This window comes from Felis catus, chromosome X (genome assembly GCF_018350175.1).
Source record: "Felis catus isolate Fca126 chromosome X, F.catus_Fca126_mat1.0, whole genome shotgun sequence".
Lineage (NCBI taxonomy): Eukaryota > Metazoa > Chordata > Mammalia > Carnivora > Felidae > Felis > Felis catus.
The window spans coordinates 58,202,265-58,227,774 of NC_058386.1; the positions used below are offsets into that span (position 1 = coordinate 58,202,265).

The 25,510-nt window shown below is 38.9% G+C and overlaps 1 protein-coding gene across 12 annotated transcripts in view; it reads left to right on the forward strand.

Annotated features, from left to right (window-relative positions):
- The window catches only part of ITGB1BP2 (integrin subunit beta 1 binding protein 2), a 30,295-nt gene extending 5,306 nt beyond the window's left edge, over positions 1-24,989 (forward strand). For 2 of the 12 annotated variants that reach the window (XR_442474.3, XR_442473.3), the window contains 3 exons: positions 1,915-1,953; positions 3,322-3,493; positions 18,300-18,515. Coding sequence is in view for 7 of the 12 variants with exons in the window: in XM_006943812.3 (XP_006943874.1) it covers positions 1,915-1,953; positions 18,300-18,410 (150 nt within the window). In the remaining 5 variants the exon portion in view is untranslated. Of the gene's footprint in view, positions 1-1,914; positions 1,954-3,321; positions 3,494-12,191; positions 12,249-18,299; positions 18,516-20,175; positions 20,252-24,832 lie in introns of those variants that run through there. The other 10 variants (XM_006943812.3, XM_006943808.3, XM_006943815.3 and 7 more) reach the window with 8 other exon arrangements.
- Positions 24,990-25,510: the final 521 nt, after the last annotated feature.

Below are 25,510 nucleotides of genomic sequence, written 5' to 3' on the forward strand. Positions count from 1 at the left end.
GTTTCATCAATTGAGGTAAAGTTTGGTTTGTTCCCATTATTATGAATAATGCTTCTATGAACATTCATGTACAAGTTTTTATGTGGACTTACGTCTTCACTTCTCTTGGATATATAACTGGGAGTATAATTTATGTGTCAAATGGTAACTTTAACCTTTTGAGAAACTGCCAGACTGTTTTCCAAAGAGGTTGTACCATTTACATTCCCATCAGCAGTGTAAAACCATTTCAGTTTCTCCACATCTTCAGTAACACTTGCTATTTGTACTTTTTATTATGGCCATCCCTAGTGGGTGTGAAGTGGAATTTCATTGTGGTTTTAACTGCATTTCCTTGATAGCTAATGATGTTGAGCATCTTTTCATATGCTTATTGGCCATTTGTGTTCTTATTTGGAAAAATGTCTATTCAAATCCTCTGCCCATTTGTTAACTGGGTTGTCTTTTTATTGAGTTGTGAGAATTTTTTAAATATATTCCAGAGACAAGTCTCGTCAGGTAGATGATTTGGAAATATTTTCTCCTATTCTGTTTCGCCTTTCTACTTCCTTGATGGTGTCCTTTGATACACAAAAATTTTTAATTTTTATGAAGTCTAATTTATCTTTCCTTTAGTTGCTTATGTTTTTGATGTCCTAGGCAAAAAAACCACTGTTTAATCCAAGGTTGTGAAGATTTGTTCCTGTTTTCTACTGAGAGTTTTATACTTTCAGCTCTTATATTTAGGTCTTTGATCCATTTTGAGTTGTTTTTTGTATGTTGCATGAGGTAGGGGTCCAAGTTTGTTTTTGCATATGGATATCTAGCTGTCCCAGCAACATTTGTTGAGAAGGCTATTCTGTCCCCATTGGCTTGTCTTGGTACCCTAGTTTAAAATCAACCGACCATGAATGTAACGGGTAAGAAATAAATTTTTAATGGAAACTTGTAGGAATGAGAATTGGATGGATATGGCAGAGTAGGGAGAGCCAAGCTGAGGCAGGAAGGTGTTTTACTTTAAATTCCAGAAGTAATACATTGTCATTGTAAAATGCTCAGTGCAGAAGTATGTAGTATGTAAACTCTCTCCAAGCTTAGTCCCTTTGCTGTTTGTAACCACTGCTAACATATCAGGGGGTATGTTTAAGGGAGGGGACAAAAAAATTAGCTGAGTGTAGCTAGATTGGGAGGAGCCTAAAATTCTAGGTGAAGGATTTTGAACATTATTTAAAACAGAGTTAGAAAGGCAGTGTAGGCCCTTTTTTAATGTAGATTTTTAAACAGAGGAGTGATCATCTCTTTCTTGAGTCTCCCTTTTCTTGAGCGAGATTTACTCCCTCAACAGAGTGGCCAGGAATCTGGGAGATTCAAAGTCTAAGAAACCTCAGTAGGAAGCTTCACCAAACCTCAAAATGATCTCAAGTTCTTTTCATAGTACAATTTTCTCTCAGTTCCGATTCAAGGAATATAAGGTCTTGTCGGGAGCTAGAGGTAAGATGGGAGTGAGAGAATGGACATGGGCAGCAAAGGTAAGGGATCACAGGATAGCATGGCTGAGGATTTGGAGATTGAGGCAAGATTAAGGGATCCTGGGGAATGTATCCAAAGAATGCATCTCTGCCTCACAGAGAAGTTTGATCAGAGGTCAAGGGGCTTCCTGGACCTCCAGGATAGTCAACAAATCTGGCTCATTTCTCTGCTCTCATTCTATGGATTTGAGGTGCAAATAAAGTTTCCCCCTTGACTCAAGCCCTTCAGATCCTTTCCAACCCTGGCGGCAGTTTACTTTTAATGTTATTTTTCTACAGATGAGTTGACATCGATAGGGGCTTTGGTGGACGTTTAAAGCTTTTAGAGGTGTAGAATGCATATAGAAAAGTGCATAAAGTGCACTAACCTTAAATGTACAACTTTTTTCTATCTTATCACAATCAGGAGACCAGCAACTATCCAGAATTCCTGGAGAGGATGAAGGTGAGGAAATCAAAAAGTTCAAGTAACCTTTGTTGTATATAAACTTGATATATAAAATTTCAAGTTCACAGAATTAATAAAGTAGTGTACTTCCTCATCTTATGCAGTCCAAAGCCTAAAATGTAAGACAGTAAAGCAGGTACATAACATTAATGGTAATAACAACAGCAATAACCATAGCTACCTCTTCTCATACAAACTAACCTGCCAGGCACTGTGTTAAGTGCTTTGCTTGCATTACCTCATTTACTCCCCCACTTCTCACCGTCAGATGTACATATTCGTTCACATTAGCACGAATTCTCTCCTTACCTCCTTTACACTTTCTCATTTCTTCCCATTGTGCTTTGTATCCTATTCCCTCATGCCTTCCCAGAAACTTTACACTATTAATTATCCTTTCTCTCTCCTGTTTCTTCAAGCTTTCCCTTTCATTGGATATTTTCATTGACATCTAAACATGCTCGGGTCTCTCCAATTTTATAAAAACACTTTTCCTTGACTACACAACCCTTTTCAACTGCTACTTAACTCTGTTCTCTCCTTTATAAGCAAACTTCTTGAAATAACTATTGATTTTCTATTTCCTCCTTCCTGGTACCATCAAAACACACTCTATCTGACTTCCAACCCACTCAGTCTGTGGTGATAAGGTCACTTTTGGCCATCAAGTCACTAAATCTAATGGATGCTTTTAGTCCTTGTCTTACTTGATCTCACAAGCAAAATTTGACACTCATGATGGCTTCTTCCATAAAATACTTTTAATACATTGACTTCTATGACCCATCACTCCTCTTGGTTGTCCTCCTACTTCTCTGGCCATTCCTTTCAGTCTCCTTTGCAGGGTTCTTCCTTTTCTACCTGGCCATTGAATGATGAAGGTCCTCAGGACTTAGTCCTGATCTTCCTATCTTCTTATATATGACTCTTCTAGACACTCTCAATTATGCCCATGACTTCAAATACCACCCATATGTAGATGACTCACACATTTTTATCTTTAGACCTTATCTTTCCTTTGAGATCCAGATTTGTATATTATAGTAGTAATAGCTGACACAATTCTCTCTCTCTCTGCCCCTCCCCTGCTGTGTGTGCACGCGCGTGCTCTCTCACAAAATAAGTTAATGAACTTAGAAAAAATAATAGCTAACCCATATTTAGTATAGCGCCTGACATATATAGTAAGCACTATATAACTGTTTGCTATTATTAGTACTACTATTATTCCTCTCTCTACTAAAAGCTTTCACTTCAGACTATTAGGAAAGTTGGGGTGTTTTTTTTTTCTCTTGGAGAGGAGGGACACATCTCCAATATCCAATTTTATAATGTTTCAATAAGAAAATAGGATTTTCTTGACAGGTCTTGCTGGTCTACAAAGTGATAACATATTTAACATACCATTGCATCAGCTCCAGGATTAAGGGAGATTGTATTCACCTGCTGATGGAATAAAGTCTCATGTATAGAATGCCACGGTGCTCACCACTTCTACCCACATTATTTTACTTAATCTTCACACCTGCCTTGTGAGGTAGGTATTATCCCAAAGTTTTATAAATGAGGAAAGCAACACTCAGGGAAGGAAATTGCATGCTTTGGAAGTAACATAGCTACTAATTAAAACCTCAGTCATTGCTAAGAGCTGTCATAGAGCCATTTGAGAACATCCAAAACATAAGGACCAACTGGGGTCTGAAAAAAGAAGCCTTAGAAGAGGAACATGACACCATGCCCCTCTAGCCTGGCAGAGTCCCTTTGACAAGCCTATCGAGGAAGCAGTGAGGCCTTTGATCAGTGCTATCTCATGTTGATGCAACACTTTTCCAATGTATTTACCAGATTCAGTGTTACTATTTTGGGGATTCCTGCCTCCACTGTCCTCTTTCTCCCTTTCTGCTCACAAAGTTCCACAACATTGCTAGAGGGAAAACCAAGCAGACCAATATAAATTCATGCTGTCCAATTTCAACTTGGCCCTGGAAGCTGCTCAGCAACCCTTTTATTTGTCTCCTACGTTCCCTGGCACTCATCCCACAGAGGATCTTAACAGACCTTCCTCTTCTCAAATTCCAGCTCCTCCTGTTCCGCTCCTTTAGACACATATACACACTTTCACAAGATGCTTGACAATTCAATAACATTGTTTTAAAGCTTCTTTATAGAGAATTTATGACATGTACAAAAGTAGACAGAATATTATAATGAATCCCAATTTACCAAACACTCAGCTTCAACTAGTATCAACTCCATGCACTTGTTTCATCATTTCCTCCTTTCCCCATCATTTTGAAGCATATCCCAGACATGATATTCCATACCTAAAGATTTCAGTATGTTTCTTTAAAAGGTAAGGATCCTTTTTAAAAGAAAAAACCATAGTTGTAATAACATTAGCACACATAAATAAGCACAATATTCCCTTAATATCATTTATTACCAATCAGTATTTAAATTTCCAATAGTTTCATAAATATCCAAGGAATTTTTACAGGTTTTTTATTTGATTCAATATCCAAATAAAGTCCACACATTGTGATTGGTGGATATATATTATTTGTTCATTTTATTTTATCTTATTTTATTTATTTTTTAAGTAAGCTCTATGCCCAACATGGGGCTTGAACTCACGATCCAGAGATCAATAGTTGCATGCTCCAGCCACTGAGCCAGCCAGGCACCCCGTATGTCACTTTTAAACTAAAGGTTCCTTTTCATCTATTTTTTTTTCCTTACAATTTTTTATTGAAGAACTCAGATCATTTTTCAGTAGAGCTTCACACAGTCTGAGTTTTGCTGATTGCATCTCTGCTGTATAGTCTAACATATTTCGTTGACCTCTGTTGTGTATATTGGCAAAATCAATGTCTATACAATGCATCTTCTATATTCATTGTCCTATTTTCAGTAGGGTGGGGAAATTGTCCATGTGACCAAAGAAGCGGAAGGTGTTTGGCTTGGCAAGTGACTCAGAAAAGAGCTAGGACTCTTTAGCAGCACTGAAACAGATGGTTGGGGTCAGACCTCAATAAATAGTAACTGAGATCCAGGCAAGAGAGGATGAGTGAGGGGCCATGGAGTGTCAGATTTCCACTCTGTTGGTATGTGGAACAGAACAGGCAAAGAAGCACTGATCAGGCTGAAGTCAGAACTAGGAAAGGAGAGGTAGTACTTGAGGCAGCAGTTGGGATTATTTCTCAGGGGATTACTCTACTTGCTATATACCCTGTTCTTTTTAAAAAAAATTTTTTTTTTCAATGTTTATTTATTTTTGGGACAGAGAGAGACAGAGCATGAACGGGGGAGGGGCAGAGAGAGAGGGAGACACAGAATCGGAAACAGGCTCCAGGCTCCGAGCCATCAGCCCAGAGCCTGACGTGGGGCTCGAACTCCCTGACCGCGAGATCGTGACCTGGCTGAAGTCGGACGCTTAACCGACTGCGCCACCCAGGCGCCCCTACCCTGTTTTCTAAATATAACTTATTCATTCATTCCCACCTCTGTGCTTTTGCCCTGGATGTTTCCTCTGCTTAGAATATTACCTCCTTTCTCTCCCTGTATCCAAATCCTATTTATCTTTAATGAACAGTGAAAGTTCTCTGTTTTCCATATTTTTGCTTGTAGGGTCATAAAATATCTCTGAAAGGTTAAATAAGAGATCAAGAATATTGATTGCTTTTCCAAGAAGGGAACTGGATGGCTAGAGGACAGGGCTGGAAGGGAGAAAGAATTTACTGATCTGTTGCAGGTGTGCCAGGTAATCTGATGAAATTGTCTACTATGAATTCTGTGGAAGTAGAAGCAGGGAGATTGAGGAGAATGAGGAAGGTCTGAAACAGCCTCTGTGGGGAGAGTGCCAGGGAATGTATGAAATGAATAAAAGAGCTGCAAGGGCCAAGTTGAAATTGGACAGCATGAAGTTATATTGGTCTGCTTGGTTCTCCCTGTAGCAGTATCCTGGGATTTGGAGAGCAGAAAGGGAGAGAGGGGACAGTGGAAGCAGGGATCCCAGAGACCAAAACACTGAATATGGTGTAACTGGGAGATAATTAATTACTGATCTGGATGAAGTGAGAGGTAAAGTATGTAAGGGTCCCACTGAGGTTAGAGATGAAGAAATCAGAGACCTAAAAGTTGTTTGGAAAAGTGTTACATCAATGTGAGATATCATTGATTAACCAAGGACCTCACTGGTTCCTAGATAGGCTTGTCAAAGGGACTCTTTTAAGCTAGAGGGGCATGGTATCAAGCTCCTCTTCTAGGACCCCAGTGGGGTCCTTAAGTTTTGGGTATTCTCAAATGGTTCTAGAACAGCTCTTCGCAAATGACTGGGTTTTTAAGCAGGTGGAATTCATCACTAAAATTGGAGCTTCTGCAAGAGGCATGGTGGAAGGGGTAACAAAAAATTAAAGAAACTACTCTTTATTGAGCCTTTACTGTGATCTAAGCACTGTAATAATAATCTGTCTATTCTTTTATCTTTTTTGTTTCTCTGTATATTATACACATGTATCTCAAATGATAATATATATTATTTCTCACAACAGTGTATTAAAAGCATCATCATTATTTTTAAGTGTTTATTCATTTTTGAGTGAGAGAGAGACAGAGCACAAGCGGGGAAGGAGCAGAGAGAGAGGGAGACACAGAATCCAAAGCAGGCCTCAGGCTCCAAGCTGTCAGCACAGAGCCTGACGCAGGGCTTGAACTCCCGAACCGCAAGATCATGACCCGAGCCGAAGTTGGATGCTTAACCGACTGAGCCACCCAGGCGCCCCTTATTATTATTATTTTAGAGAGAGACAGAGTGGGGGGTGAAGGGCAGAGGGAGAAGGAGAGAGAATCTTAAGTAGGCTCCAAGCTTAGCATGGAGACTGATGTATGGCTCCATCCCACAACCCAGGGATCATGACCTGAGCCAAAATCAAGACTCACATGCTAACCAACTGAACCACCTAAAAGCATGGTGCCCCTAAAAGCATGATAATTATCATTTTCATAATACATGAAGAAATTGAGGTTCAGGGAGGTTACATAAATTTCCCTAGGTCACACAGCTATCAAGAGTCAGAGCCTGGGACTCCAATCTAGGTCTTGACTACAAAGCCTGTGTTCGTTGGTGTCCAAGTAGTACTTTCCAGCAAACACTTCCCTCGACTAAATGAATCCTATCTGCCAGTGAAATCTGTTATGAAATTATAGATGCATTATCACTAAAAATAATGATACACTGAATTGAAAACTTTTGATGAGTAAAGAGTTGAGTAGGGTAGAAGAGATATTTGGAGACAATGAAACTAATTGAAGATCATTGGCAGTGGTCCAGGGGAGAAAGATAAGACCCCAGACTTAAGTGGGTGTGATCATAAGAATGGAGGAGAGAGTCATAGATTTAAGAGATATGTCTTAGTTCAGGCTGCTGTAACAAAGTATTATAGACCAGGTAGTTTATAAACAACGGAAATTCATTTCTCACAGTTGTGGAGGCTGGAAATCTGAGATCAGGGTGTCAAAACAGTTGAATTCTGATGAGGGCCCTTTACCAGGTGGAGAGCAGAGAGAGGAAGCAAGCTCTCCCATGACTCTTATAAGGGTACTAATCTTACCTTATTCATGACCTCATCTAATCCTAATTACCTTCCAAAGGCCCTATCTCCTAATAACCATCATACTGGGGGATAAGATTTCAACATATGAATTTTAGGGGGACATATTCAGTCTGTAACAAAATAGTTCCACAGGTAGGAGTGAAAGTAATGTGTTACTTGAACTTAAATAGCTCACTCCTTCTTCAGTGCCTCTGTAATATCTGATTCCCCTGCCTGGAATAGTCTCCTTCCAGGTTTTTGAATAACTGGCTCCTTCCTGTCATTCATGTCTCAGTTCATGATAGGTCACCAATTCATTATCTTGAAAATTCATCAATAGGGGCACCTGGGTGGCTCAGTTGGTTAAGCATCTGACTCTTGCTCTCAGCTCAGGTCATGATCTCACGGTTTTGAGTTTGAGCCCTGCATCGGGCTCAGTGCTGACAGCGTGGAGCCTGCTTGGGATTTTCTGTCTGTCTCTCAAGTAAACAAATAAACTTAAAACATTTTTTTAAAAAGAGAATTCATCAATAAAAAGAATCAAACATTTATCCTGCCTTTCCAATCTGAACTAACAAAATAGTAGATGGGGGGATGTATCTTTTTTTTTTTTTTTAATTTTTTTTTTCAACATTTATTTATTTTTGGGACAGAGAGAGACAGGGCATGAACGGGGGAGGGGCAGAGAGAGAGGGAGACACAGAATCGGGAAACAGGCTCCAGGCTCCGAGCCATCAGCCCAGAGCCTGACGCGGGGCTCGAACTCACGGACCGCGAGATCGTGACCTGGCTGAAGTCGGACGCTTAACCGATTGCGCCACCCAGGCGCCCCGGGGGATGTATCTTTTTACAAAACTATTCCAATGAATAAAAAGAAATAATAAAATCAGAACATTACTTTGGCAATCCTTGATAAATAGATATAAATAGTAAGGATCAACAGCTTCTAAGGTCATAAAGAGACGTCAGACATCGTGTCTATCCTATAGTCATACCAAAGAGATGAACCCAAGGTCAGGCTGCCTGGGTTCAAATCTTGACTCCTCCACTTACTGGCTATATGACCTTAGACTACTTAAGAGCTATGTGCCTCAGTTTCCCCAGCTATAAAATGGGATTAATAACAGTGCCTATATCATAAAGTCATTAGTAGTATTAAATGAGTTAACATGTCTAAAGAGCTTAGTATAGTGCCTGGTATAGGATAAGCATTATAAAAAGGTTAACACTGTTAATGAATAATTGGCTTTTTATTTGTACATTATTTCTCTCTTTCACCAGAATATAATTCTGTATTTATTCACTATTCCCAGAACATAAAACTGCCTAGCACATATATAATACATGCTCAATAAATATTTGTTGAATGAAGGGTCTGAATTAGAATGGTAAAGAATAGACAGGAAAAAGACATATGAGATATTCTTAAAAATGAAGAAATAAACCTTGGACTTAGTGATTTTTTTTTCTGATAAGGGATGGAATGGAATAAGATGCATACTTCAATATTAATAGGTAGAAGCTAGTGCTTTTAACAAAAATAGAGGCAGGAACTAGAACTAATAGTTAAATAGTCTGATAATGAATTTTATTTTATTTTTTTAATTCTTTATTCATTTTAGAGAGAGAGAGGGAGACATAGAAAACGAAGCAGGCTCCAGGCTCTGAGCTGTCAGCACAGAACCCGATGCGGGTCCCGAACTCATGAACCTGAACTCACGAACCGTGAGATCATGACCTGAGCTGAAGTTGGTTGCTTAACTGACTGAGCCACCCACATGCCCTGATAATGAACTTTATTTTAGATATGAATTTGAAATGATGGCAAAACATGAGTGGAGTTGCTAGCAGAAAGTTAATTGTAAATGCAAAATTGGAATTCATGAAAAAAGCATTGAAAATAGATTTGAGAACCATCTTCAATGTGACAATTAAATATTCAACTTTCTGGTAATGACCTTCCTTCATCGTTAAAAAAAAGCAAAAGTGAATAAAATGGAGAATAAAATATTTGAATCCTTAAATTTATTCTTCAGAGGAAGTCAGTGTTAGTTTGGTGTATATCCTTTCAAATATTTTCAATGCATTTGCAAGCATATTGGCATATAACATGTAGGAACATAGTAAAAGTATGAGTAGCTATCTATATACATATGGAGAAACTTGTTTTTTTCTTTTTGGTCAATTTGGAATCATTCTATAATATTTTTCTGTAACTTGCTTAGTCATTAAACATACCACTTTATAGTCCTTGAAGATATTTTCACATCAATATGTATACATCACTGACATTCTTTTTTGTGTTGCAAAGTACTTGATTCTACATATATGCCATAATTTATCTATCTGTTCCACTACTGATGGACACTTAGGTTGTTTCCAATTTTTTGTTATTACAAATTAAGCAGCAATGAAAACCATTTTACATGTATCTTTGATTATTTGTGCTAATATTTCTTGAAGATAGATTCCTAGAAGTGGGATTGCTGGAAAGAAGGCATATACATCTAAAATGTTAATAGAGAGAGGGATGCTTGGCTGGCTGGGTCGGAAGAGCATTTTACTCTTGATCTCAGGGTTGTGAGTTCGAGCCCCGCAATGGTATAGAGATTACTGAAAATGTATGTATGTATGTATGTACGTATGTAAATAGATACTGCTCAAATTTCCGTCCACAAAGACTGTTCCAATTTACATGGCCATCCAACGGTATATGAGGTACCAGTTTCCCCAGTACCTTCATCAACACTTTGTTGTCAATTAAAACATTTTTACCGACCAGATGTGCAAATGATGGTATCTCATTTTTATTTTGCATTTCCTCTGATTACAAGAAAGGGTGAACATTTTTGTCTTACTGAATATTCATGTACAGGCTTTTAATTACACTTAGTTCTCAGTCCTGTATGTCATGCTCACCCTCTGCTGTACCTTGTTGTCTCAGATTCTGGAGCCTTTCCATAGTTTTACTGGCAAAATGGCCCCTTCTCATCTGTATCCTTTTTTGCACTAGACCAGAATTTCTTCCTAGCTACTGTTTCAGGTACCATTTCTCAAATGGCTTTCCTGCCTCTAGAGAATACCTGAAACTTTTTGTCCTTTTGGGCAAATGGTACCAAATGTCCTTTTGGTACATATTTTATGTACCACTTTTAGTGGTATCTCAGAAGGGTTCTGAAATGCAATTTTTGTCATACACTAAATTCCCAGATAAGGGGTGCCTGGCTGGTTCAGTCAGTGGAGCATGAGACCTGCTCTCATGGTTTTAAGTTTGAGCCCCACGTTGGATGTAGAGATTACTTAAAAAAATAAAATATATAAATAAATAAATAAATTCCCACACGTAACTGCCTCTCTATTCAGTTCCACGTATTTGTTTGTCTATTCTTGAAGCATATCACAACTTTATACAGTAATTTGATATTTGGTAGGCAAGCCTTCCCTTATTTCCCCTCCCCCCCTTATTTCCATCTTTAACAAGTTTTTGACTTTATTCTTCCAGATAAACTTCACAACCAACTTGTCTGGTATTCCCACCCTATCCCCCAAACCCCAATGAGATTGTTATAGAAAGTGATAGTTATTTGAAATTTTTTTCACTTCTGAAACGTCTTTCAGGAATATTGTACGTCTATTTTTCATATCTTCATACATATAGCCTTCAGCAATATTTTGTAGTTTTACTCATGTAAATGTTTTGTACATTTCTTTGTTTTATGATTTTATTTTTAAGTAATCTCTGCACCCAACATGGGTGAACTTATAACCCCGAGATCAAGAGTCACATGCTTGGGGTGCCTGGGTGGCTCAGTAGGTTAAGCATCCGACTTCGGCTCAGGTCATGATCTTGCAGTCTATGAGCCCGAGCCCCGCGTCGGGCTCTGTGGCGACAGCTCAGTGCCTGGAGCCTGCCTTGGATTCTGTGTCTCCCTTTCTGTCCTTCCCCTGCTTGTGCTCTGTCTCTCTGTCTCAAAAACAAATAAATGTTAAAAATTTTTAAATTTATTTAATGTTTTTAATTATTTTGAGAGACAGAGACAGAGCAAGAGCAGGGTAGGGGCAGAGAGAGGGGGAGACACAGAATCTGAAGCAGGCTCCAAGCCGTCAGCACAGAGCCTGATGCGGGGCTTGAACCTCATGAGCCGCGAGATCATGACCTAAGCCGAAGTTAGGTGCTCAACCGACTGAGCCACCCAGGCGCCCCGTAAAAAAAATTTTTTTTAGAAGTCACATGCTCTACTAACTGAGCCAGCCAGGCACTCCCTTTTATACACTTCTTTTTGGATTTATTTCCGTCATTTTTTCCCACTACTATGAATGGAATCTTCTTTCCCATTATATTTTCTAATTGGATATTTTTATAGACAGCAGTTTTAGATAGAGAAGTTATTGATTTAAAATAAACTCTTTTCCTGTTTAATTTTAATTCTCAGTTGATTTTCTTAGATTATATATCCTATGTAAGCAAGGACATTTTATGACTCTTCCTTTACAATATTTATAACTTTTACCTTCTTTTGTCTTAATGTTTTCACTAGAACCTGCAGAGCAGTGTTGCATGGTATTTGTAAAAACAAGTGAATAGTTCTGATTTGGAAGCACCTGAGTGGCTCAGTCAATTAAACATCTGATTCTTGATTTCAGCTCAGGTCATGATCTCACAGTCACAAGATGGAACCCTGTGTCAGGCTCTGCCTTGACAGCGTGGAACCTGCTTAAGATTCTCTCTCTCCCTCTCTGCCCATCCCCTGCTTGCATGTGCACGCATGCACTCTCTCTATAAATATATAAATAAACATTAAAAAATATTCTTGATATGTTCTGACTTAAAGGTGAATGCCCCTTATATCTCACCATTGAGTATGATGATTTTAGTTGTCACCTATACTCTGTATCAAGTTATAAATTCTCCTGTTCCTAGCCTACTGAGAAAATATTTTTAAGGTATTACAAACACAAGCGAAAAAATTCAAATAGTACAAAAGGGTACGTGAAGAGTTGCCATCTCTGTTCCCCAGTTTCCCAATTCCCTTACTGAGAAGTAATTCCTATTAACAATTTTTATGTGAACTACCAGAGATAAATCAATGCAAATACAAGAATATATGCAAAAAAATATATAAGTTGATGTTATTTTTTTACACAAAGAGTGTCGTACTATAAACACTTTCTAAACACTGATTTCTTTTTTGTTGGTAAATCAGCTGTCAGTCGTTTCGTTGTAGGTAATCTATCTTTCTAGCTCTGTTTTTTCCTACTTTAATTATGGAATATTTGAAACATACAAGAGTGAAAGAGAATAGTATACTAAATCCCCATGTACCTGTCACCCAGATTCATGGCTAGTCTTGTTTCATCTATATTTCCCTAACCCTTGCTCTCCTATCTGCACCACCAAGATTATTCTGAAACAAATATCATACATCATATTATTTCATTTTATCCATAAATATTTTGGTATGTATCTCTAAAATATAAGGACTTCTCTTAAACGTTACAATAAAACCACCACCTCTAAAAATTAACAATTCTTGTTTTTGTCTTTTTAAATTTTTATTTAAATTCCAGATAGTTAACACGCAGTGCAATATTAGCTTCAGGAGTAGAATTCAGTGATTCATCACTTACATACAACACACATTGCTCATCATAACAAGTGCCCTCCTCAATACCCATCACCCATCTAGGCCATTCCTCACCCACCTCCCTCTATTAACCCTCAGTTTTTCTCTATCTTTAAGAGTCTCTTATGGTTTGTTTCCCTCTCTCTTTTTTCTCCCCCCCCATATGTTCATCTGTTTTGTTTCTTAAATTCCACATATGAGTGAAATCATACAGTATTTGTCTTTCTCTGACTGACTTAATTTTGCCTAGCGCAATATACTCTAGTTCCATCCACATTGTTGCAAATGGCAAGCTTCATTCTTTTTGATGCCTGAGTAATACTCCATTGTGTATATATACCACATCTTCTTTATCTATTCATCAGTCTATGGAAATTTGGGCTCTTTCCATTGTTTGGCTATTGTTGATAATGAAAATTAACAATTCTTTTAATATCATCACATGTGCAGTCACTATTCACATTTTCCTTGTTGTCTCATGAACGTTTATATGTTTAGTTTGTTGTCAAGGATTGTCAGGATCCAAATGAGGACTATACACTGCAATTGGTTGATGTTTCTTTTCTTTTAAATTTTTTTTAATGTTTACGTATTTTTGAGGGACAGAGACACAGCATGAGTTGGGGAGGAGCAGAGAGAAGGAGATACAGAATCCAAGCAGGCCCCAGGCTCCAAGCTGTCAGCACAGAGCCCAACATGGGACTCAAACCCATGAATCGTGAGATCGTGACCTGAGCCGAAGTCAGAGGCTTAACTGACTGGGCCACCTACTCACCCTTGTATTTATTTATTTTTTAATGTTTTATTTCTTTTTGGCAGAGAGAGAGGGAGACACAGAATCTGAAGCAGGCTTCAGGCCCTAAGGTGTCAGCACAGAGCCCACACAGGGTTTGAACCCATGAACTACGATATCATGACCTGAGCCAAAATCAGACGCTTAGCCAACTGAGCCACCCAGGAGCCCATATTTTATTTATTTTTGAGGGAGACAGAGCGCGAGTGGGACAGAGAGAGAGGGAGACAGAGGATCCGAAGCAGACTCTGTGTTGACAGCAGTGAACCCAATATGGAGCTTGAATTCACAAACCACGAGATCATGAACTGAGCCGAAGTCGGAGGCCTAACTGACCGAGCCACCCAGGTGCCCCGGTTGATATGTTTCTTAAATCTCTCTTTTTAAAAATGTTTTAATGTTTGTTTATTTTTTGAGAGAGAGAAAGATGGGAGGGGCAGAGAGAGAGGGAGACAGAATCCAAAGCAGGCTCCAGGCTCCAAGCTGTCAGCAGAGCCGATATGGGGCTTGAACTCATGGGCTGCAAGATCATGACCTGAGCTGAAGTGGGATGCTTAACCTACTGAGCTACCCAGGTGCTCTTCTTTTTTTTTTTAATTTGAGAGAGCAAGTTGGGGAGAGGGGCAAAGGGAGAGGGAGAGAATCTTAAGCAGGCTCCATGCTGAGCATGGAGTCCAATGCGGGGCTCTATCCCACAACCCTGGGATCATGACCTGTGCTGAAATCAAGAGTTGGACACTCAGGGCGCCTGTGTGGCTCAGTCAGTTAAGCGTCTGACTTCAGCTCAGGTCATGATTTCACGGTTTGTGGGTTCGAGCCCTGCGTTGGGCTCTGTGCTGACAGCCCCGAGACTGGAGCCTGCTTCAGATTCTGTGTCTCCCTCTCTCTTTGTCCCTCCCCTGCTCGCACTCTCTCTCTCAAAATAAAATAAACATCTCTCTCAAAAATAAATAAACATTAAAAAAAATTAAAACAAAAAGAGTTGGACACTCAACCACCTGAGCCACCTAGGTACCCCTGTTTCTTAAATTTCTTAATCTATAGATGCCCCTTCCTTCTTTCCCTCCTTTTTTACCCCCATGGGATTTATTTGTGGAAGAAACTGGGTTGTTCGTCCTGTAGTGCTTCCCATAGAATGGATTTTAGTGATTGCATCCCTGTGGTGTTACTCCCTGTTCTTTTTATTTCCTGAATATTGATTAGATCTAAGCCTTGATTAGATTTAGATTCAGGTTTTACTTTTTCCTCTTTTGGGGGACAATAATATGTCATAGGTATAGTGTTGTATACTTTTATAGGTAGACACCAAGCCTCTTGCTTCTTTTAAAATATTCTTTTTGATGTTCTGAAGTTTCACTACAATGTGTTTGAGTGGGGATTTTTTTTTGTTTTTTTGTTTGTTTGTGTGTTTTTCCTGTTTGGAATTCGTGAATCTTGGATTGATTCATCAATTCTCAGCTATTTTTTTTCTTCAAATACTGCCGTTCCACTGTTTTCTCTGTTCTTCATCTGAACTCCAATTGGACACTTGTAAGCATGGGGCCTTTTATTTTTTATTTATTTATTTTTCATCTTTATTAAGAAAGAGAGAGAGAGAGAGAGAGCATGTGAGAGGAGAGGGGCAGAGACAAAGAGAGAGAGACAGAGGGAGAGAGAGAGAGTGAGAATGAATCCCAAGCAGGCTCCACACTGTCAGCATAGAGCTGGACTTGGGGCTCGATCCCAAGAACCAAGAGATCATGACCTGAGTCAAAATCAAGAGTCAGCTGCTTAACCCACTGAGCCACGCTGCTGCACCAGCATGAGGCCTTTTAAAATTTTTTTTTTTTAACATTTATTTATTTTTGAGACAGAGAGAGACAGAGCATGAATGGGGGAGGGGCAGAGAGAGAAGGAGACACAGAATCGGAAGCAGGCTCCAGGCTCTGAGCCATCAGCCCAGAGCCTGACGCGGGGCTCGAACTCACAGACCGCGAGATCGTGACCTGGCTGAAGTCGGACGCTTAACCGACTGCGCCACCCAGGCGCCCCGCATGAGGCCTTTTAAATGTATGCTGTAGGCTACCAGGAATCAGAGGACTTTAGAACAAAAGTTTTTTCTAGCACTTACCCAGCAGAGTTGTGGTTATTCATTGTTTACTTTACTGTCAGTGCACCATATATGTGTATATGGAATGGATATGATATATATATATATAATCACACACCCTTAAAAATATATCTTGAAATTTGTTCCATATCACTATATAATCTACCTCATTCCTTTTTATCATGTAATAAGGTATAACTTGTCTAGTAAAATGCATGAATCTTAAGTAGATCTTTCTATGTGTGTATACATCTATGTAATCTCCCCCCAAGTCTAAATACAGAACATTTCCAGCACCACAGAAGGCTGGCTCCTTGTGCTCCCTATTTGTTATTACCCACTCCCAAGAATAGTTCTGACTTCTATGGTCATAGATTAGTTTTGCCTGTACTTGAATTTCATATAAATGGTATGTACTCTTTTGCCTCTGACATCTTTTATTCATTTTCTGTGAGTTTCATCTATGTTTGTTGAATATATCAGTAGTTCTTTTTCATTGCTCTGTAGAATTCTTCCTTTTTTTAAATTTTTTAAAAATCTTTATTTATTTTTGAGAAAGAGAGAGAGAGACAGTGTTAGCAGGGGAGGAACAGAGAGAGAGGGAGACACAGAATCGGAAGCAGGCTCCAGGCTCTGAGCTGTTAGCTCAGAGCCTGATGCGAGTCTTGAACCCATCAACTGTGAGACCTGAGCCACTGACTGAACCACCTAGGCATCCCATCTTTGCCAACTATTAACAAATAAATACTTTTACCTTTGCCAACATGACAAGTAACACATAGAAACCTGTAATTAATACATGTTTTTAAGTAAAAATACATGCACATGGTAAGAAAATTCAAGCAATATGAAAGGATATACAGGGGTACCTGGGTGTCTCAGTCAGTTAAGCATCTGACTTTGGCTCAGGTCATGATCTCACAGTTTGTGAATTCAAGCCCTGCGTTGGGCTTTGTGCTGACAGCTCAGAGCCTGGAGCCTACTTCTGATTCTGTGTCTTCCTCGCTTTCTGCCCCTCCCCCCTCAAAAATTAACATTAAAAAAAAGAAATAAAAAAATTAAAGGATATACAATGAAAGTTTTATATATATATATATATATATATATATATATTTTTTTTTTTTTTTTAAACATTTATCTTTGGTAGAGCATGCATGCAAGTGGGGGTTGGGCAGAGAAGGGGGAGAGAGAGAATCCCAAGCAGGCTCTGTGCTCACAGCACGGGTCCCAGCACAGGGCTTGATCTCACAAACCAGAAGATCATGACCTGAGTGGAAATCAAGAGTCAGTCTCTTAACCCACTGAGCTACCCAGGCGCCCCAATGAAAGTTACACATTACCCCTACTTCTAGTCCCTAGTTCCCCTGGTTCCCTTTCCAGAGATTACTGCTATTGTCAGTTTCTCATGAATCTTTCAGATATATTCTATGCAAATCATGCATATGCAAGTATAAATGGGTGTGTGTGTGTGTGTGTGTGTGTGCACGCACACACACACGTGCACATGTGTTTGGATATCTCTGTCTATCTGGCCTGGTTTATTGATGAAAATGGAAGTTTACTTTCCTCTTTCCCCTTAAAAAATGTATCTATATATATATGCATCTCTTCTCCCTTTTTTTCACAAATGGCAGCAGGCTATTCACTCTGCTTTTTTCACTTAACATATCTTTGAGATTGTGTCATTAAAACATTTATAGCTGTCTTTTCTTTTTGATGGCTACCTCATCATTGATCTGACCAGTCCCAGGCGTTTTTGTCATTTCCAATATCCTGTTATTATAATCTCCTTGAACATACTTATTTGCAGACAAGTGCCAGTACATTTATAGGATAAATTCCTAGAAGTATGGTTGCTGGATCAAACTAGTTAGTGGTTGATGTGATTCCCTGCCCAACATCCATTCTGTGTCTTCCCCATTGTTTACCAGTGGTAAAGTTTGAAGGGGTGGTATTGAACTCACCCCCAGCTTCTGCTGGGGTGTACCACTCTTGTAACCCAATCAGGGTGAGCCCATCCCTCATGCCTCAGTGATTGGTTCAGGCAACCAGGCTATAGCCAATGAATGCATACCCTTGTCCTGTCAAGGGGATTGTTCTGGAATGGGCCACTGACCCAATTCAAGTTAATGAAATATTAGAGGATGTTTGTTGAAGTATTTGGTGGAAGGTTTTTGGTTTTGGTTTTGTTCTTTGATCTTCTGAGAGAGAGAACAGAAGCCAGCTTTGTCTCTTCTTTTGGACAGTGTGGTGTGGCTGATGGGAAGCTGCAAACGCTGCATTCCTTTTGCTACCAAGAAGGAAGTGAAATTTATGATGAAGCTCACACTTTGGAAGACAGATCTGACAGAAATTAGGTCCTTGGTGATATTGTTGATCCATGGAATTAAATCAACTGCAAAGATCTCTGATCCCCTGGAATTTGCATTTGTATGAACCAATAAATCTGCTTTATTGTTTGAGCCTATTGTAGTTGGGTTTTCTGTTACCTATAAAAAAGTCATATGTGGGGCGCCTGGGTGGCTCAGTTGGTTAAGCGCCAGAGTCTCGGTTTCGGCTAGGGTCATGGGTTCAAGACCTGCATTGGACTCCGTGCTGATAGTGCAGAGCCTGCTTGGGATTCTCTCTGCCCCTCTCCTGCTCGCTCGCTCTCTCTCTCTCTCTCTCTCTCTCTCTCTCTCAAAATAAATAAATAAATAAACAAACATGTTTTTAAAAAGTCAAATGTTGGTGCACCCGGGTGGCTCAGTCCATTAATTGTTGGACTTTGGCTTAGGTCATGATCTCACATTTTTTGAGTTTGAGCCCCACATTGAGCTCTCTCCTGTCAGCATGGAGCTTGCTTCAGATCCTCTGTCTCCCTTTCTCTGCTCCCTGCCTGGCTCGTTCTCTATAAATAAATAATAAACATTAAAAAATAAATAATAAAAAATAAACATTTTAAAAAATCAAATATACTTTTAAAAGTTTTTGATAAGTTGGCTTACAAAAGTTACACCAACTTACAATTCCAACAAGAAAATACAAGAGTGTCTGTGTCTTTACACCCTTGCCAAAACAATGTATTCTCAAACTTTCTGGTGTCGCCATTTTTATAGGAAAAGAGTGTTATCTCATTGTATTTTTAACACAATCTTTTTATCAGGAGTAAGGTTAAGTTTCTTTCTAATATGCTTCAGAGTCACATGTCTTTCCTTTGTGTGTGTGTGAATGTGTGTGTGTATGCTGCTCATGTCCTTTGCCTAGTTTTCCATTTTGCTTTTTCTTATTGCTTTGGAAAGCTTTTTGTATACTAAGAAAATCAGGCCTTTGTCAAATGGGTTCAAATATATTTTCTTTTTTTAAGTTTATTTATTTTGAGAGAGAGAGAGCATGAGCAGGGGAGGGGCAGGGAGAAGGAGAGAGAATCCCAAGCATGGAGCCTGATGAGGGGCTTGAACCCACAAATCATAAGATCATGACCTGAGCTGAAACCAAGAGTAGGACACTTAACCACCTGAGCTACCCAGGTTCCCTTAAAATATATTTTCTGAGGGGCATCTGGGTGGCTCAGGCAGTTGAGCATCCCGTGATTTTGGCTCAGGTCATTATCCTAGAGTTGCAGAATTGACCCCTGTGTGGGGCTCCATGCTGAGTGTGGAGCCTGCTTAAGATTCATTCTCTCTCTCTCTCTCTCTCTCTCTCTCTCTCTCTCTCTCTCTCTCTGCCCTTTTTCCCCACTTGTGCTCTCTCTCTCTAAAATTAAAATATATATATATATTTTTTTTTTCTGAGTTTATCCTGTGGCTTTTGACTTTTCTTTTTTTGTTTTCTTTTCTTTATTTTTGAGAGAGACAGAAAGCACAAACAGGGGAAAAGCAGAGAGGGGAAGGGCAGAGGATGCAAAGCAGGCTTCATGCTGACAGCAGAGAGCCCAATGTGTAGCTCGAACTCATGAATTGTGAGATCATGACCTGAGCCAAAGTCAGGCTCTTAACCGACTGAGCCACCTAGGTGCCCCTACTTTCTTATTTTTTAATGGCAAATATATATAACATGAAATTACCATTTTAAAGTGTACAATTCAGTGGCATTAAGTACATTCACAATGTTTTATAACCCATCACCACTATTTATTTCCAGAACTTGCTCATCATCCCTAAGAGAAACTCTACCCATTAAACAATAATTCTTCATTGTCCATTCCCAACAGCCCCTGGTAAGCTCTATTCTACTTTCTGTCTCTATGAATTTGCCTATTCCAAGTACCTTATATGAGTGGAATTGTACAATATTTGAACTTTTGTGCCTGGCTTATTTGAGCTTTTGTGCCTGAACTATTGTGCCTTAGCATCATGTTTTCAAGGTTTGTATTTATTATAGCATGTATCAGAATTGTATTCCTGTTTATAGCTGAATAATATTTTATTGCATGCATATACGATATTTTATTTATGCATTCATCTGTTAATGGACACTTGGATCACCTCTACCTTTTGCCTATTTGCGAATGTTGCTGTACAAGTATGCAGTGAACATTGATGAACCAGTATTTGTTTGAGTCTCTGCTTTCAATTTCTTTGGGTATATATGTAGGAGTGTTGGATCATATGGTAATCCTATGTGTAACTTTTTTTTTTAACTTTCTGAGAAATCACCAAACCAATTTCCACAGTGGCTATAAACATTTTACATTTCCATCAGCAATACATGATGTTTCCAGTTATTTTTTAAAATTTTTATCCAATTTGTTTAAACACACATACACACACAAACAGTTCACCCATTTCTCCCACCCCCCCCACACTGTGCCTCTTGTAACTACCATTCTGTATTCTGTAACTATGAGGTTGGTTTTGGCTTTTTATTTTTTTTTAGAGTCCACATATAAGAGAGATCATAGAGTATTTGTCTTTCTTTATCTGATTTATTTCACTTAGCATAATGCCCTTGAGATCCATCTATTTTGTTGTCACATTTGTTGTCACAAATGGCAAGATTTCATTCTTTTTTGTGGCTGAATAATATTCCATTCAGAGTGTGTGTGTGTGTGTGTGTGTGTGTGTGTGTGTACCACAATTTTGTATCCTTTCATCCATTGGAAGACACTTAGATTGTTTCTATACCTTGGCTATTGAAAATAATGTTGCAATTAACAAGGGGGTGCATATATCTTTTTGAGTAGTGTTTTCATTTCTTTTGGATAAATGCCCAGAAGAGGGGTGCCTGGCTGGCTTACTTGGTAGAACTCATGTGACTCTTGAACTCGAGGTCATGAGTTCAAGCACCACGTTGGGAGTAGAGTTTACTTACAAAAATAAAAAGAAAATTAAATATCCAGAAAAGGAATTGCTCGATCATATGGTAGTTCTATTTTTAACTTTTTAAGGAAACTCCTGGCTGCTTTCCGTAATAGTTGCACTAATTAACATTCCCACAAACAGTGTACAAGGGTTCCCTTTTCTCCACATCCTCACAACACTTTTTATTTCTTGTCTTTTTGATAGCAGCCATCTTAACAAGTGTGAGGTGATATTGTGGTTTTGATTTACATTTCCCTGATGATTAATGATATTGAGCAACTTTTCATGTACAATTTGGCCATCTATATGTCTTCTTTGGAAAAATGTCTAATTCAGATTTTCTGCCCATTAAAGTTTTTTTTAATGTTTACTCATTTTTGAGAGACAGAGACAGAGTGTGAGCAGGGGAGGGGCAGAGACACAGAATCCAAAGCAGGCTCCAGGCTCAGAGCTGTCAGCACAGAACCTGATGCAGGGCTTGAACCCATGAACTGTGAGATCATGACCCAAGCTGAAGTTGATTGCTTAACCAACTGAGCCATCCAGGCACCCCTGCCCATTTTTAAATCAGATTATTTTTTTTCTTTTTTTGCTACTGAGTTGTATGAGTTCTTTGTATATTTTGAATATTAGCCCCTTATCAGATATATGATTTGCAGTTATTTTCTCCTATTCAGTAGATTGCCTTTTCTTTTTGGTAATGATTTCCTTTGCTGTGTGAAAGCTTTTTAGTTTGATGTAGTCCCACTTTTTGATTTTTGTTTTTGTTGCCTTGGTTTTGGGTGTCAGATTCAAAAAATCAATACCAGTACTGATATCAGGGAGGTTATTACCTGTGTTTTCTCTAGGAGTTTTATGGTTTCAGGTCTTACCTTCAAATCTTTAATCCATTTTGAATTAATTTTTGTATAATGTGTAAGATGGTGGTCCAGTTTCATTCTTTGGCTATGGTTGTCCAATTTTCTGAGCACCATTTACTGAAGAAACTGTCTTTTCACCATTGTGTATTCTTGCCTCCTTTGACATAAATTAATTGACTAGGGTTCCAATTGCTTCACATTCTCACCAACACTTGTTATTTTCCATTTTCTAAGTCATAGCCATCCTAATGAGTTTCAAGTTTTATCTCACTGTGATTTTGTTTTTCATTTCCCTAATGACTACTGAATTAAGCATCTTTTCATGTGATTATTGGCTGTTTGGCTATGTCTTCTTTGAAGACCTATCTATTCAAGTCATTTGCCCATTCTTGAACTGGGTTGTTTGTTTTCTTGTTGTTGACTTGTAGGAGTTCTATTTTCTAGATGTTAATCTCTTATCAGATAAATGATTTGCAAATATTTTCTCCCATTCTATATGTTGTCTTTTAACTTTATTTTTTAAATTTTTATTAACGTTTATTCTTTTTGAGAGACAGAGCACAAGCAGAGGGGGGACAGAGAGAAGGAGACACAGAATCCTAAGCAGGCTCGGGGCATAGAGCCTGACACTGGGCTTGAACCTATGAACCAAGAGATCATGACCTGAGCCAAAGTCGGATGCTCAACTGACTGAACCACCCAGTAACCCCTTCACTTTTTTTTTTTAAGTAAGCTCAACACCCAGTGTGGGGCTTAAACTCACAACCCTGAGATCAAGAGTTGCATGCTCTACTGACTGAGCCAGCCAGGCACCCCATCTTTTCACTTTCTTGATATCTTTTGATACACACAATACTTTAATTTTTTTTTAATTTTTTTAACGTTTATTTATTTTTGAGACAGAGAGAGACAGAGCAAGAACAGGGGAGGAGCAGAGAGAGAGGGAGACACAGAATCTGAAACAGGCTCCAGGCTCCGAGCTGTCAGTACAGAGCCTGACGCGGGGCTCGAACTCACGGACCATGAGATCATGACCTGAGCCAAAGTCGGACGCTTAACCAACTGAGCCACCCAGGCGCCCCCTATTTTAATTTTTATATAAATTCCAGTTTATCTATTTTTTCTTTTGTTGTCTGTGCTTTTGTTGAAAAGACTGTCAATTTCCCATTGAATCTTCTTTTTTGTTTTTTAATGTTTGTTTATTTTTGAGACAGACAGAGGACAGGTGGGGGAGGGGCAGAGAGAGAAGGAGACACAGAATCAGAAGCAGGTTCCAGGCTCTGAGCTGCCAGCACAGAGCCCAATGCAGGGCTTGAACTCATGGACTGTGAGATCATGACCTGAACCAAAGTCGGAAGCTTAACTGACTGAGCCACCCAGGCTACCCTCCCATTGAATTTTCTGACATCTTATTGAAAATCAGTAGACTATATATTTGAGGATTTTTTTCTGGGCTCTGTATTCCATTGGTCTATATGTTTATCCTTATGCCAGTACCACACTGTTTTGATTACTGTAGCTTTGTAGCAGCTTGTAGTTTTGAAATCTGGAAGCGTCAGTCCTGTAATTTTGTTCTTTTTCTTTTTCTTTTTTAAGTTTATTTATTTATTTCAAGAGAGAGAGCGCATGCAAGCAGGGAAGGTGCAGATAGAGAGTGAGAGAGAGAGAACCCCAAGCAGGCTCTGAGTTGTCAGCACAGAGCCCGACGTGGGGCTCAATCTCACGGATCATGGGATCATGACCTGAGTCAAAAGCGAGAATTGGATGCTTAAACCGACTGAGCCACCAAGGCGCCCCTAACTTTGTTCTTTTTCAAGATGGTTTTGGTTATTCAGGGTCCCTTCAGATTCCACATGAATTTTTGGATGGATTTTTCTATTTCTTCAAGAAAAAATACATTGGGATTTTAATTTGGATTACATTTGTATTGAATTTGTAGGTCACATTGGGGAATATTTTTATAACAATACCAAGTCTTTCAATCCATGAACTCAGGATGTCTTTCTATTCTTTTATGTCTTCTTTAATTTAGTTCAGCAGTGCTTTGTGGTTTTCATTGATAGTGTATGTAATTGCAGCTGATTTTTGTGTATTGATTTTGTAGACTACAACTTTGCTGAATTTGTTTATTAGCTGTAACAGTTGTGTGTGTGTGTGTAGAGTTTTCTACATATAAGCTCATGCCATCTGTGAACAGGGATAATTTTACTTTTTCCTTTCTTTTTATTTTTTTTTAAGTTTATTTACTCATTTTAAGAAAAAGGGTGTGAGCAGGGGAGGGGCAGAGAGAGAGGGAGAGAGAGAATCCCAAACAGGCTCCATGCTCAGCATGCTTAGCATGGAGCCCAATGCAGGGCTTGATCTCATTACCGCAAGATCATGACCAGAGCCAATATCAAGAGTTGGATGATTAATGGACAGCCAGCCAGGTGCCCTTCCCTTGTTGCTTTAAAAATTCTGTCTTTGGGTTTCAATAACTTAATAATATATCTTGATATAGAACTTTGAATTTGTCCTATGTGGATTTCATTGAGCTTCTTGGGCATATATATTCATGTATTTACTCAAATTTGGGACATTATTGGCTATTATTTTTTAAAAAATTTTTTCTGCTTTCTCTCTCTTTTTTCCTTCCAGGACTTCTATGTGGAGTATGTGTACCATGGTACATTTGATGATGTCTTACAGGTCCCTCAGGCTCTATTCATTTTTTTAAAATGTTTTATTTATTTGAGAGAGAAGGCAAGAGAGAGAGAGGGAGAGAAGAGTACACGTGAGTGTCAGGGAGGGGCAGAGAGGGAGGGAGAGAATCCCAAGCAGGCTCTACACTGTCAGTGCAGAGCCCAATGTGGGGCTTTGACGTGGGGCTTGGTCTCATGAACCATGAGATCATGACTTGAGCCAAAATCAAGAGTCAGATGCTTAACCAACTGAGGCTCTGTTCATTTTTCATCATCCTTTTTTTCTTTTTCCTTGGAATGAATGATTTCAAAGAAATCATGGTCTCATCTCCCCTCCCTCCAGTGGTCTCATCCTCCACCCCAGTGGTCTCATCTTAAAGTCTGTTGATCTCTTTTGCCTTCTCACATCTTCTGTTGACCCCTAGTGAGTTTTTTCATTTCAGTTATTGTACTTTTCAGTTCCAGAATTTCAGTTTGATTTTTTTTTTGTAATTTCTCTTTTATTGATACCCTCATTTTTTACATACATTGTTTACCTGATTTCACTTAATTCTTATCCATGGTTTCTTTGAGCTTATTGAACATATTTAAGACAGTTGATTTAAAATCTTTGACTAGTAATTCCACTGTCTGG